The sequence below is a fragment of the Bos indicus x Bos taurus genome, chromosome 28, assembly GCF_003369695.1.
Source record: "Bos indicus x Bos taurus breed Angus x Brahman F1 hybrid chromosome 28, Bos_hybrid_MaternalHap_v2.0, whole genome shotgun sequence".
NCBI lineage: Eukaryota > Metazoa > Chordata > Mammalia > Artiodactyla > Bovidae > Bos > Bos indicus x Bos taurus.
The window spans coordinates 29,289,591-29,302,111 of NC_040103.1; the positions used below are offsets into that span (position 1 = coordinate 29,289,591).

General features: G+C 39.3%; 1 protein-coding gene across 1 annotated transcript in view; it reads right to left on the reverse strand.

Annotated features, from left to right (window-relative positions):
* The window catches only part of CFAP70 (cilia and flagella associated protein 70), an 83,440-nt gene that overhangs the window by 14,783 nt on the left and 56,136 nt on the right, over window positions 1-12,521 (reverse strand). Inside the window, exons 21-22 of the mRNA XM_027530681.1 lie at window positions 1,743-1,901; window positions 935-1,056 (exon numbers count right to left, since the gene is read on the reverse strand). Coding sequence (XP_027386482.1) covers window positions 935-1,056; window positions 1,743-1,901 — 281 coding nt within the window. The remainder of the gene's footprint in view (window positions 1-934; window positions 1,057-1,742; window positions 1,902-12,521) is intronic.

Consider the following 12,521-nt stretch of genomic DNA (forward strand, 5'->3'; position numbering starts at 1 on the left):
GCTCTTCTTCTCTGGGAGGAGACTACAACTCTCAAGCTCTTCCACCTATGATTGCATGGCTAAGTCAGATCTGGGATCAATCACATATCCAGCCCAGTTTTACCAATAAAAAATTAATATTTTTATCCCTCAATAGCACTGTGTAATAGTTTCAATTGGTTCAGAATCTGGAAGGAAAGAAGGGTGTGCTTAGGCTCCTGTGAATCCCTAACGCTCACATAATATGAGTTCCCATATTAAAGTAACACCAGGCTACACAGCTCAGAGTCTGACTTTGCTTTGCTGATGTTCTATAGGGAGCAGACTGGCAGTGAGGTCTGCTAACGCTTTCCACAGAGAGGAGTTCAGATTTGGATGTTTATACCATTAGGCCTACAGTGTGCTCTTAGAAACATGCTTGATTTCTGCATCATACACATTTAAACTAGCAAAGACACCACTATAATAGAATAGGGAGAAGGCAATGGCACCCCACTCCAGTACTCTTGCCTGGAAAATCCCATGGACAGAGGAGCCTGGTAGGCTGCAGTCCATGGGGTCGCTAAGAGTCGGACACGACTGAGCAACTTCACTTTCACTTTTCACTTTCATGCATTGGAGAAGGCAATGGCACCCCACTCCAGTACTCTTGCCTGGAAAATCCCATGGACAGAGGAGCCTGGTAGGCTGCAGTCCATGGGGTCGCTAAGAGTCGGACACGACTGAGCAACTTCACTTTCACTTTTCACTTTCATGCATTGGAGAAGGAAATGGCAACCCACTACATTGTTCTTGCCTGGAGAATCCCAGGGACGAGGGAGCCTGCTGGGCTGCCGTCTATGGGGTCACACAGAGTCGGGCACGACTGAAGCGACTCAGCAGCAGCAGCAGCAGAACAGAATAAGTAGTTCATTAAAATCTTTCCCTCTACTTGCCCTATTCCAAATATTCTTACCTGCACAGCATTGACTTTCATCAAGAAGCGTATGGTCTCCATGAAAATGGTGGTAGGAGTTTGGGAAACGCTATAAGGGGTGGAATGCAGACAAGTTGATGACTCTTGAGATTTTAGGGCTTCTGAAAATATGATATTAAAATAATAGACAATTAGATATAAAGAAAAAATTCAGAAGCTCAGACACATAGAAGGGAGAGTATTCTACTCAATTACAAGAGAGAAAGTATAATCTTGAAAGCAATAGATTATTCTACAACAATGACCCCCAAAGAGATCTCACAGGTTCTCAAGGTTAGTCTACTGATGGTTCCAAATACAAGTTGACTGAAATGAAAGTTTTTTTGTTTTTTTTTTAAAATTCAGATCTTCCTGCGATTTCCCTGGCAGTCCAGTGGTTGAGATTCTACCCTTCCACTGCAGGAAGCATGAGTTCAATCCCTCGTCAGGGAACTAAGATCCCACACATTGGACAGCATGCACCCACCCCCTCTCTGGCCAAAAAAAGTATTCAGATCTTCTTGAATGTGAAACAGATTTCTAGATACTTTGAACCTTCAGATATTCCAAACATGAAAATTCACTGTTAGAAAGTCGTAGATCTGTTGGCTATTTCTCTGAGCTAAAAGTGAAAGAGTGGCACTACTGAGATTAGATTTCAGAGACTAGCCTCATATGAAGGAATTTAGCATAACAGATAAGCCAATCAACTTCAAACGAGACTGCCATTTTGGTCGTCATAAGAGTCTTTATCATTGTCTACTTTGTTTATGCCCTTCTTTCAAGCAGAAATCTTTATTCTAGTTACCTTTTTTTGATCCTGTTTCCTTGATAAATATGTTGGATGCTTTTTGGCTGGTAGCTGGATCCTGACATTGTACAGACAAAATGGGTTCATGTGAATCAGACTGCAGTTGAGAGGATTCATCAAGAAATTCATCTAGAATGGATAATGGAGCTCCTAGCCCTAAAAAAGATTATATTTTAATGAGAAAAAAAACACCTTCCTAAACTGTATTAATATTTAAATGTTTATTATAGGAAAAAATTTGAACGAGGCTTGAAACTTCTAATCCAATTCTGAAAATTATAAAGAAATACTATGTTGTAAAAAAACAAGAAGTTAACATGTGATACAGTATTATTAAAGTAAGATTTTGTTCAAATTTCACAAAATCTTTTGCTAGTGTCCATTATTTCTTTTCATAGTTCATTCAAGACTCCACATTGTATTTAATTGCATTGAGCAGCTTCAGTGTACAACAAATTCTGGTAAATTCTCTTTTCACTTTTATTCTGTTACAAATAATTTTGACATTTAACTTACCCAAAATGAGATTTTTAAAGTATCTTTGATATTAATTTCTCATTCAAACACTTTCTTCTCTGCAACCACCCTCTGTGTTTTTTGAGTCTTCTAATTTTGTTGAGGCTCTCAATACCTAAGTCAAATATCTCTCTTGCTAAATGTCATATTATACTTGAAAATATGTGGGTTATTTTCAAATATATTTTGATATTGATCTCTAACATAATACCACAGTGAAAAGAGAACAGAATGCATGATTTCAGTATATTTAGACCATGAAATTTTTGCACCTGGTCTTATATCCCTGGATGTGTTCCAATGTCTTCATAGTTTATAGTCTATGGGAACTTGAATAGAATTTGTATCCTATTGTTATATGAAAATTGTGTAAATCTTAATTATGTCGAATTGGTTTATAGTGCTTTTCAGGTCTACTACATCCTTCTATTTCTCTGTATATTCATTCTGTTAATTTTTGAGAGCTTGATATTGAAACTCCAGCTAAAACTCTTAATTTACCTACTTTAAAAAGTAATTGTAATATATAGTGGAACTACATGTAACTCTGTTCTGCATTTTCAAGTCTCCTATAAATGTGTTATCATATTTTCATAATGTAAAAAATGAAAGACAAATACAGTGAAAAAATTTTATTATAAAAGGAGATAAAATACAAGTAACTTCCAGAGCATACATATCCCCTAAATATTTCATGGAAAGAAACACTGTTCTGCAGACTTTTATGTTTCTGATTAATTTAAAGAGTACAAGCCCCACTGACAGCACAGCTCCTGTCACTGTGACTCCCTAGTCCAAAGCTGCTGTAAGCCAAGTCCGGATAGTGTCAAATACCTATTGCAAAAGCTATATGCCAAACCTAGAATCTCAAGAATCCAAAGGAGAATATTAACATAGTTTTAGAAAATATTAAAACTCCTTAAGGACAAGAATTCTATTTTATCTCATTATTCAAAAATCATCACCATCATCATCATATAAAGTAGCTCTATTTGAACATGACTGTATTTGAACATAAGGACTGTAATGCATAGTTTTATTTATTTTTCACAACACTATGAGATATGTTTGTTATGTTCCATTAAACAAAGTGAACCACAGAAAAGTTAATTTCCTGAAGCTCTTAAACATACCATGCTGCCTCTCACATAAATACATGTTTTAGGAATAAAAATAAAAAGCAATGCCAGTTAGGAAATGATCAATGCCAACTGGCTCTGACTTAGAAGAGGTCACTCTCAGCTAGAGAAAAAGATATGGCTTTGGAAAATAGGTAAAAGTTGGACAGGTAAAGAGGTAGGGGCTAAAGCTTGGGAGTAGCAAGCTAATTATTTTAATGGGTACTGAGGATTGCATAGCAAAAATTAAGGAAAGGGAGGTTAGGGGCTAGACTGTATTGATATCTGAATGCTAGGAGTTTTCTTCTATAAGAAAAAGAAGAGGGTTACAGTGAAGAGTTTGAGCAGAAAAATCAGAGGATTAAAGTGGTATTTTATGAAGATTACTCTAGCAGTACTATGCAGCAAGGAGAAAAAAATGTTGATGAAGAAGTCTGTAATGAGGCTGTTATAATGCTCTGGATATTGGTAATGGATAGCAGTGGAAATATAAAGGGATGGTGCAGAGAGCATTTCGAAAGAAAATCAACTGGTCTGGGAAATCAATTTGATATAAGGATACGGGGAAGGTCAAGTAAGCAAGCAAGAAGAAGCAGGACTGACTCTGAGATCACGAGCTTGGGTGCCTAATATAACAATGCAGTCAGGTTCCCATATGAGGAGATGAGTTAACTAGTGGGAAAATCCACTGCTGGACTCTGGAGGGGCGTCAGCATTAAAGACAGACATTTGAGAGTTATGAGAAGTGAAATAGAAACTGTGAGGGGAGGTGAGCTCTTAGAAAGGAAGGCAGTATTAGTGGGAAATGATTACACCTAATGGATATAACAAGAAAGTGAAGTGAAGTCGCTAAGTTGCGTCAGGACTGTAGCCTACCAGGCTCTTCCATCCATGGGATTTTCCAGGCAAGAGTACTGGAGTGGGTTGCTATTTCCTTCTCCAGGGGATCTTCCCGACCCAGGGATTGAATCCGGGTCTCCCACGTTGTAGGCAGAACAAGAAAGAGAAGGAAACCCAAACTATTAGAGATGGAGGTAATCCAATATGCATTTCAGGAAAAAGAGACTGGTTAAATATGCAGACTGATCATCGAGACATGATGATCTTAAGGAAAAAAAAGAAACTGGAAGTGGCCAAAATAGCAGAGTAGGAAGACCCTGAACTCACCACCTCCCATGGATACACCAAATTTACAACCACTTATAGAACAGCTGTCTTTATCTATGAAAATGACAGAGACTAGAAGAAAATGTTTTCCACACTAAAGACAAAAAGGAACCACAATGAGATGGTAGGAGGGATGGGCACATGGTATAGTCAGGATCCACACTCTCAGTTTGGTGATCCACAAACAAGAGGAATATCGCCATCATAGAGGTCCTCCCCGAGGAGCAAGGGGTTTAAGCCCTATATCAGGCTCCCCAGCCTAGGGATTCTGCATCAGGAAGACAAGCCCCCAGAACATCTGGCTTTGAAAACCAGTGGGGCTTAGGATAAGAAGAGGCAAAGGACTATAGGAAATAGATACTCCACTCAAAGGGCATCCACAAAATGTCACATGCTCCATGTCTCAGCGCAGAGGCATTAACTTGAAAGGAGCCCGGGTCAGACCCTCTTGCTGATCTTGGAGAACCTTCTGGAGTGGCAGAAGTTAACTGGTACTCCCTCTAGGGATGCAGACACTGGTGAAACAGCCATTTTTGAAGCATTTCTACCACAATAACATTGGTACTAGCAAATGCCATTTTAGAATCTTTCCTTTGGCCTATTACCACTGGGAATCGACCCCACTCACCAGTGGGTTGGCAAAGCCGTGAGCTCCCCTGGAGCTCAAGAACAGCTGTTTGGGGACATGGACTTGCCCACCAGTGGACTGGCACCAGCCTTGAGTCCCTCGGGGATGCACAACCAACCACACAGAAAGATACTGTGCCATCCAGTGGGCCCTCAGTCACCACATGAGGCACAGCCTCATGGACAATTGGGCCAGGGGCCAGTCCTGCTTACCAGCATGCCCATAAAGTTCACCTTGCCACAAGAGAAGAGGGATACTTCTAGAGTGTATACCTCTGGTGACCTGAGAAGAGTGCCCTGCTGGACCCCACTGGACATCTCCTATATAAGGCACTTCTTCAAGACTGGGAAATGTAGCCAACCGACCTATCTAACACACAGAAGTAAACAGAGAATGGGGAAATGAAGAGATAGCTGAATATGTTATCAATAAAAGAACAAGACACAACCTTAGAAACTTAAACTGCTCTAAAAAATAAAGTCTGTATAAAAATAATATATTAATATGAAAAAACATGTCCTTCTAATGAATTTTTTAAACCTAGATGAAATTGACAAACTCTAAAAAGTAGAAAATGCAAAAAAAGTAGAAAATGCCATGAATAACTCTAATAAATATAAAATACAAATACATTAAACACTAAAAGCAAAAGAACAAAAGGTACTTATTAATCTGGATCATAAAACTAGACAAAAAAAATTATAGGCTTTCATTTATGAATACAGATGCAAAGATCCAAAATAAAGAGTTAGCTATTCAAATCAAAAGGTATATTAAAAATTAATACATTATGATCAAGCAGTATTTATTCAATTATTGTGAGGATTGTTAAATATAAAAGAAATCTATCAATGTTGTTCACTATACTAATAGATAAAAGGAGAAAATAGTTTTTTTTAATTGATGCAGAAAAAGAATCTGATAAGGATCAATACTTATTAATGAAAAAAACTTTGGAAATTAAGAACATAAGAGACTTCTTAATTCTGTAAAGGTTTTGTTTTTTTTTTAAGAAAAATCTTAAACCATATTTTAGATTTAACAGACAAACTTTAAACTCATTCCCCTTAGGGAAAGAAGACAAGGCTGAACACTACAACTACAACATATTACTGTAAATAATAAAAAGAGGTGAGCAGTATGAGAATTGGGAAGCAAAGGTAACACTATCACTATTGGCAGATGACATAATAATCATATCTGGAAAAAACAATAGAAGTAATAATCTATCTGAATCAATAAGAGTCAAATTACGGGCTTCCGTGGTGGCTCAGTGGTGGAGAATCCTCCTGCCAGTGCAGAAGACCCAGGTTCCATCTCTGGTCCAGGAGGATCCTACATGCCAAGGAGCAACCAAGCCTGTGCGCCACTACTGAGCCTCTGCTCTAGAGCCCAAGTGCCGCAACTACTGAACCTGCATGCCCTGGAGCCCGTGCTCTGCCATAAAAAAAGCCACTGCAATGAGAACTCTGCCCTCAACCAGAGAGTGGCCCTCACTCTCCGCAACTAGAGAAAAGCCCGCATAGTAACGAAGACTCAGCACTGCTGAAAATAAAGAAATAAATAAACTAAGCTCCCTATTTTAAAAAAATGAGTCAAATTAGATTATCATATACAAGTCAAATCTACAAAACAATAGTATACACTAAAATGTAGAAAATCAATAGCATACATTAAAAAATACCAGCAATAACCAACTAGAAAATAAATATTAAGTATGTTGTTCACTATACTAATAGATAAAAGGAGAAAATAATTAAAATAAGATACTATTATGATAGCAATGCAATCAATAAAACAACTATGAATTACTTAAACAGGGCCTCACTGGGGAAAAAATGTTAAAAACTTTAATAAAAGAACCCAGAAGATGACCAGAGTAAATGGAGAGATTCTCCACACTTGGATAGAATGGTTAATAATACGCAGGTGTCTACTGGAGTCCCCTGTTGGCTCAGACGGTAAAGAATCCACCTGCAATGCTTGAGACCTGGGTTTGATTTCTGGGTTGGGAAGATCCCCTGGAGGAGGGCATGGCAACCCCTCTCTAGTATTCCCAGATTTTCCAGGCAAGAACCTAGCAGGCTACAGTCCATGGGGTCGCAAAGAGTTGGACATGACTGAGCGACCAAGCACAGAAGCACAGATGTCTATTATCCCTAAATTAATTTATAAATTCAATACAGTCAAAATAAAATGTCCAACTGGATTTTTAACATACTTGATAAACTCACTATAAAATTCATATAGGTGAATAAAGATTCATGAACAGGTAAATCAGGTATACAAAAGGCAAGTAAATGGGAAAACCTCATGTGCCAGAAACCAAGGCACAGTGTAACACCACAGCAATACAGAGTGTGATGTTGCTTTAAGATCAGACAAATCAGAACTTAGAGCTCAGAGACATGTACACCTTAAATCAAATGATAAAAGATGATTGTTTAACAGATGCTTTTGAGAAAATTATCTCTCTACGTGGAATGAAACTAGTTCCCACCTAGCATCACACTCAAAGATGGAATCTGGATAGATTAAACATGTAAATGTAAAACTAATATTATAAAGTTAATCGAAGAAAATGTGACTTGAGGTAGGAAGAACTATTTAAACAAAACTTCAAAGGCACAAAACCACAAAGCATTTGCAGAGCTGAACAACACAATCAACTAATTAAACTCACTTTATAGAACACTCCACTCAGCAACAGCAGAATATACACTCTTTTCAAGTGTACATGGATCAAGTCAGATTAAACACTAGACCATAAAACAAGTAGAAGGATTCAAATCATGTAAAGTACATTTTCTAACCACTATTAAGTTAAATTAGAAGTAAGAAACAAGTATATCTGGAAAAATTCTCATATATTAGAAAATTAAAAAACATATGGCTAGATAACCCAGATATTCAATTTCTAAGTTGAACAGTCCCAGCTATTCAACTTCTAAGTATTTATCCATCTCATCCTCTTTCCCTCCTGCCTTCAATCTTTCCCAGTATCAGGGGCGACAGAGGATGAGATGGTTGGATGGTATCACTGACTCAATGGACATGAGTCTGAGCAAATGCTGGGAGATGGTGAAGGACAAGGAAGCCTGGCATGCTGCATTCCATGGGGTTGCAAAGAATCAGACACAACTTTGTGATAAAAAATAATAATAAGTATTTATCCAAAAGAATGAGAGTCCATGTCTATCTAAAAATTTGTACACAATATCCACAGCAACTTTAACAGTCCCAAACTAGAAACAGCCCAAATATATATCAACAGGTAATTAAATAAATACAGTGTGGTATCTCCATACATCAGGATATTATTTAGCGATAAAAAAGGATGAACTACTGATATGGGCAACAACATGTTTGAGTCTCAAAATAATCAAAACTGGATTAAAGATTTACTGAGCACGGCCCCGCCCATCAGAACAAGACCCAGTATTCCCCTCAGTCAGTCTATCCCATCAGGAAGCTTTCATAAGCCTCTTATGCTTCTCCATCAGAGGGCAGACAGAATGAAAACCACCAGAAAACTAACCAATCTAATCATATGGACCACAGTCTTGTCTAACTCAATGAAATTATGAGTCATGCCATGTAGGGCCACCCAAGACAGATGGGTCATGGTGGAGAGTTCTGACAAAATGTGGTCCACTGCAGAAGGGAATGGCAAACCACTTCAGTATTCCTGCCTAGAGAGCCCCATGAACAGTATGAAAAGGCAAAAAGATAGGACATTGAAAGATGAACTCCCCAGGTCAATAGGTGCCCAATATGCTAATAATGGAGCTCAGTGGAGAATTAACTCCAGAAAGAATGAAGAGATGGAGCCAAAACAAAAAGAACACCCAGTTGTGGATGTCACTGGTGATGAAACCAAGGTCTGATGCTATAAAGAGCAATATTGCATAGGAACCTGGAATGTTAGGTCCATGAATCAAGGCAAACTGGAAGTGGTCAAACAGGAGATGGCAAGAGTGAATGTCGACATTTTAGGAATCAGCGAACTAAAATGGACTGGAATGGGTGAATTTAACTCAGATGACCATTAAATCGACTACTGTGGGCAAGAATCCCTTAGAAGAAATGGAGTAGCCATCATAGTCAACAAGACTCCAAAATGCAGTACTTGGATGCAGTCTCAAAAACAATACAATGATCTCTATTCTTTTACAAGGCAAACCATTCAATATTACGGTAATGTAAGTCTATGCCCCGACCAGTAATGCTGAAGAAGCTGAAGTTATACGGTTCTATGAAGACCTACAAGGCCTTCTAGAACTAACACCCAAAAAAAGATGTCCTTTTCATTATAGGGGACTGGAATGCAAAAGTAGGAAGTCAAGAAACACCTGAAGTAATAGGCAAATTTGGCCTTGGAGTACAGAATGAAGCAGGGCAAAGGCTAATAGAGTTCTGCCAAGAGAACACACTGGTCATAGCAAACACCCTCTTCCAACAACACAAGAGAAGACTCTACACATGGACATCACCAGATGGTCAATATTGAAATCAGATCGCTTATATTCTTTGCAGCCAAAGATGGAGAAGCTCTATACAGTCAGCAAAAACAAGACCGGGAGCTGACTGTGGCTCAGATCATGAACTCCTTATTGCCAAATTCAGACTTAATTGGAGAAAGTGGGGAAAACCACTAGACCATTCAGGTATGACCTAAATCAAATCGCTAACAATTATACAGTGGAAGTGAGAAATGGATTTAAGGGACGAGATCTGATAGACAGAGTGCCTGATGAACTATGGATGGAGGTTCGTGACGTTGTACAGGAGACAAGGAGCAAGACCATTCTGAAGAAAAAGAAATGAAAAAAGGAAAATGGCTGTCTGAGGAGGCCTTACAAATAGCTGAGGAAAGAAGAGAAGCCAAAAGCAAAGGAGAAAAGGAAAGATATACCCATTTGATTGCAGAGTTCCAAAGAATAGCAAGGAGAGATAAAAAAAAAAAAAAAGCCTTCCTCAGTGATCAATGCAAAGAAATAGAGGAAAACAACAGAATGAGAAAGACCAGAGAATGAGAAAGATTAGAGATTCCAAGGGAACATTTCATGCAAAGATGGGCTCAATAAAGGACAGAAATGGTAGGGACCTAACAGAAGCCAAAGATATTAAGAAGAGGTGGCAAGAATACACAGAAGAACTGTACAAAAAGATCTTCATGACCCAGATAATCATGATGGTGTGATCGCTCACCTAGAGCCAGACATCCTAAATGTGAAGTCAAGTGGGACTTAGGAAGCATCACTACGAACAAAGCTAGTGGAGGTGATAGAATTCCAGTTGGACTATTTCCAATCCTAAAAGATGATGCTGCGAAACTGCTGCCCTCAATATGCCAGCAAATTTGGAAAACTCAGCAGAGGCCACAGGACTGAAAAAGGTCAGTTTTCATTCCAATCCCAAAGGAAGGCAATGCCAAAGAATGCTCAAACTACCGCACAATTGCACTCATCTCACACGCTAGCAAAGTAATGCTCAAAATTCTACAAGCCAGGCTTCAGCAATACATAAACCGTGAACTTCCAGATGTTCAAGCTGGTTTTAGAAAAGCCAGAGGAACCAGAAATGAAATTGCCAACATCTGCTGGATCATCGAAAAAGCAAGAGAGTTCCAGAAAAACATCTATTTCTGCTTTATTGACTATGCCAAAGTCTTTGACTGTGTGGATCACAATAAACTATGGAAAATTCTGAAAGACATGGGACTACCAGACCACCTGACCTGCCTCTTGAGAAACCTATATGCAGGTCAGGAAGCAACAGTTAGAATTGGAACAACAGACTGGTTTCAAATAGGAAAAGGAGTACGTCAAGGCTGTATATTGTCACCCTGCTTATTTAACTTATATGCAGAGTACATCATGAGAAAAACTGGGCTGGATGAAGCACAAGCTGGAATCAAGATTGCCAGGAAAAATATCAATAACCTCAGATATGCAGATGACATCACCCTTATGGCAGAAAGTGAAGAAGAGCTAAAGAGTCTCTTGATGAACGTGAAAGAGGAGAGTGAAAAAGCTGGCTTAAAGCTCAACATTCAGAAAACGAAGATCAAGGCACCCGTTCCCATCACTTCATGGCAAATAGATGGGGAAACAGTGGAAACAGTGGCAGACTTTATTTTCTTGGGCTCCAAAATCACTGCAGATGGTGACTACACCCATGAAATAAAAAGACACTTACTCCTTGGAAGGAAAGTTATGACCAACCTAGACAGCGTATTAAAAAGCAGAGACATTACTTTGCCAACAAAGGTCTGTCTAGTCAAGGCTATGGTTTTTCTAGCAGTCATATACGGATGTGAGAGTTGGACTATAAAGAAAGCTGAGTGCCGAAGAATTGATGCTTTTGAACTGTGGTGTTGGAGAAGACTCTTGAGAGTCCCTTGGACTGCAAGGAGATCCTAGCAATCCAACCTAAAGGAAATAGGTCCTGAATGTTCATTGGAAGGACTGATGCTGAAGCTGAAACTCTAATACTCTGGCCACCTGATGTGAAGAGCTGACTCATGAAAAGACCCCGATGCTGGGAAAGACTGAAGGCAGGAGAAGAAGGGGACGACAGAGGATGAGATGGTTGGATGGCATCACTGACTCAACTGACTTGGGTTTGGGTGAACTCCGGGAGTTGGTGATGGACAGGGAGGCCTGGCGTGCTGCAGTCATGGAGTCGCAGAGTCGGACATGACTGAGTGATTGAGCTGACTGACTAACTGAAGTGCAAAAAGTCAGACAAAAAAACAGTATATACTGTGTAATTCTTCTTAATTCTAAAATTGGGACATCCCCAGTGGTTAAGAATCTGCCTGCCAATGCAGAGGACACAGGTTGGATCCCTGGTCTGGGAAGATCCCACATTCGGCGAAGCAGCTGGGCCTGTGATCCACAGCTAAGCCCATACCCCTAGAGCCCTTGCTCTGCAATGAGAGAGGCCACCACAGTGAGAAGCCCACACACCACGGCAAAGAGCAGTTGTCCCCACTCGCTGTAACTAGAGAAGGCTTGCACACATTAATGAAGACCCAGGGCAGCCATAAATAAATAAGTAAAAGTCTAACATATGCAAACTCATCCATAGTAACAGAAAGTTGATTGGTGGTTATATGGAAACAGGGGCAAGAGAAAGAGATTACAGTCTACAGCCACACCACCCTGAATGTGCCAGATCTCATCTGATCAGGGTCAGACCTGTTGAGTACTTGGATGGGAGAAAGAGATTACAAATGGGCACAAAGAAAGTTTTGGAGTTTTCAGATATGTTCATTATATTAACTGTGGTGATGTTTCCATGGATGTGTTCACGTGTCAAAACTTTTCAAATTGTACACAT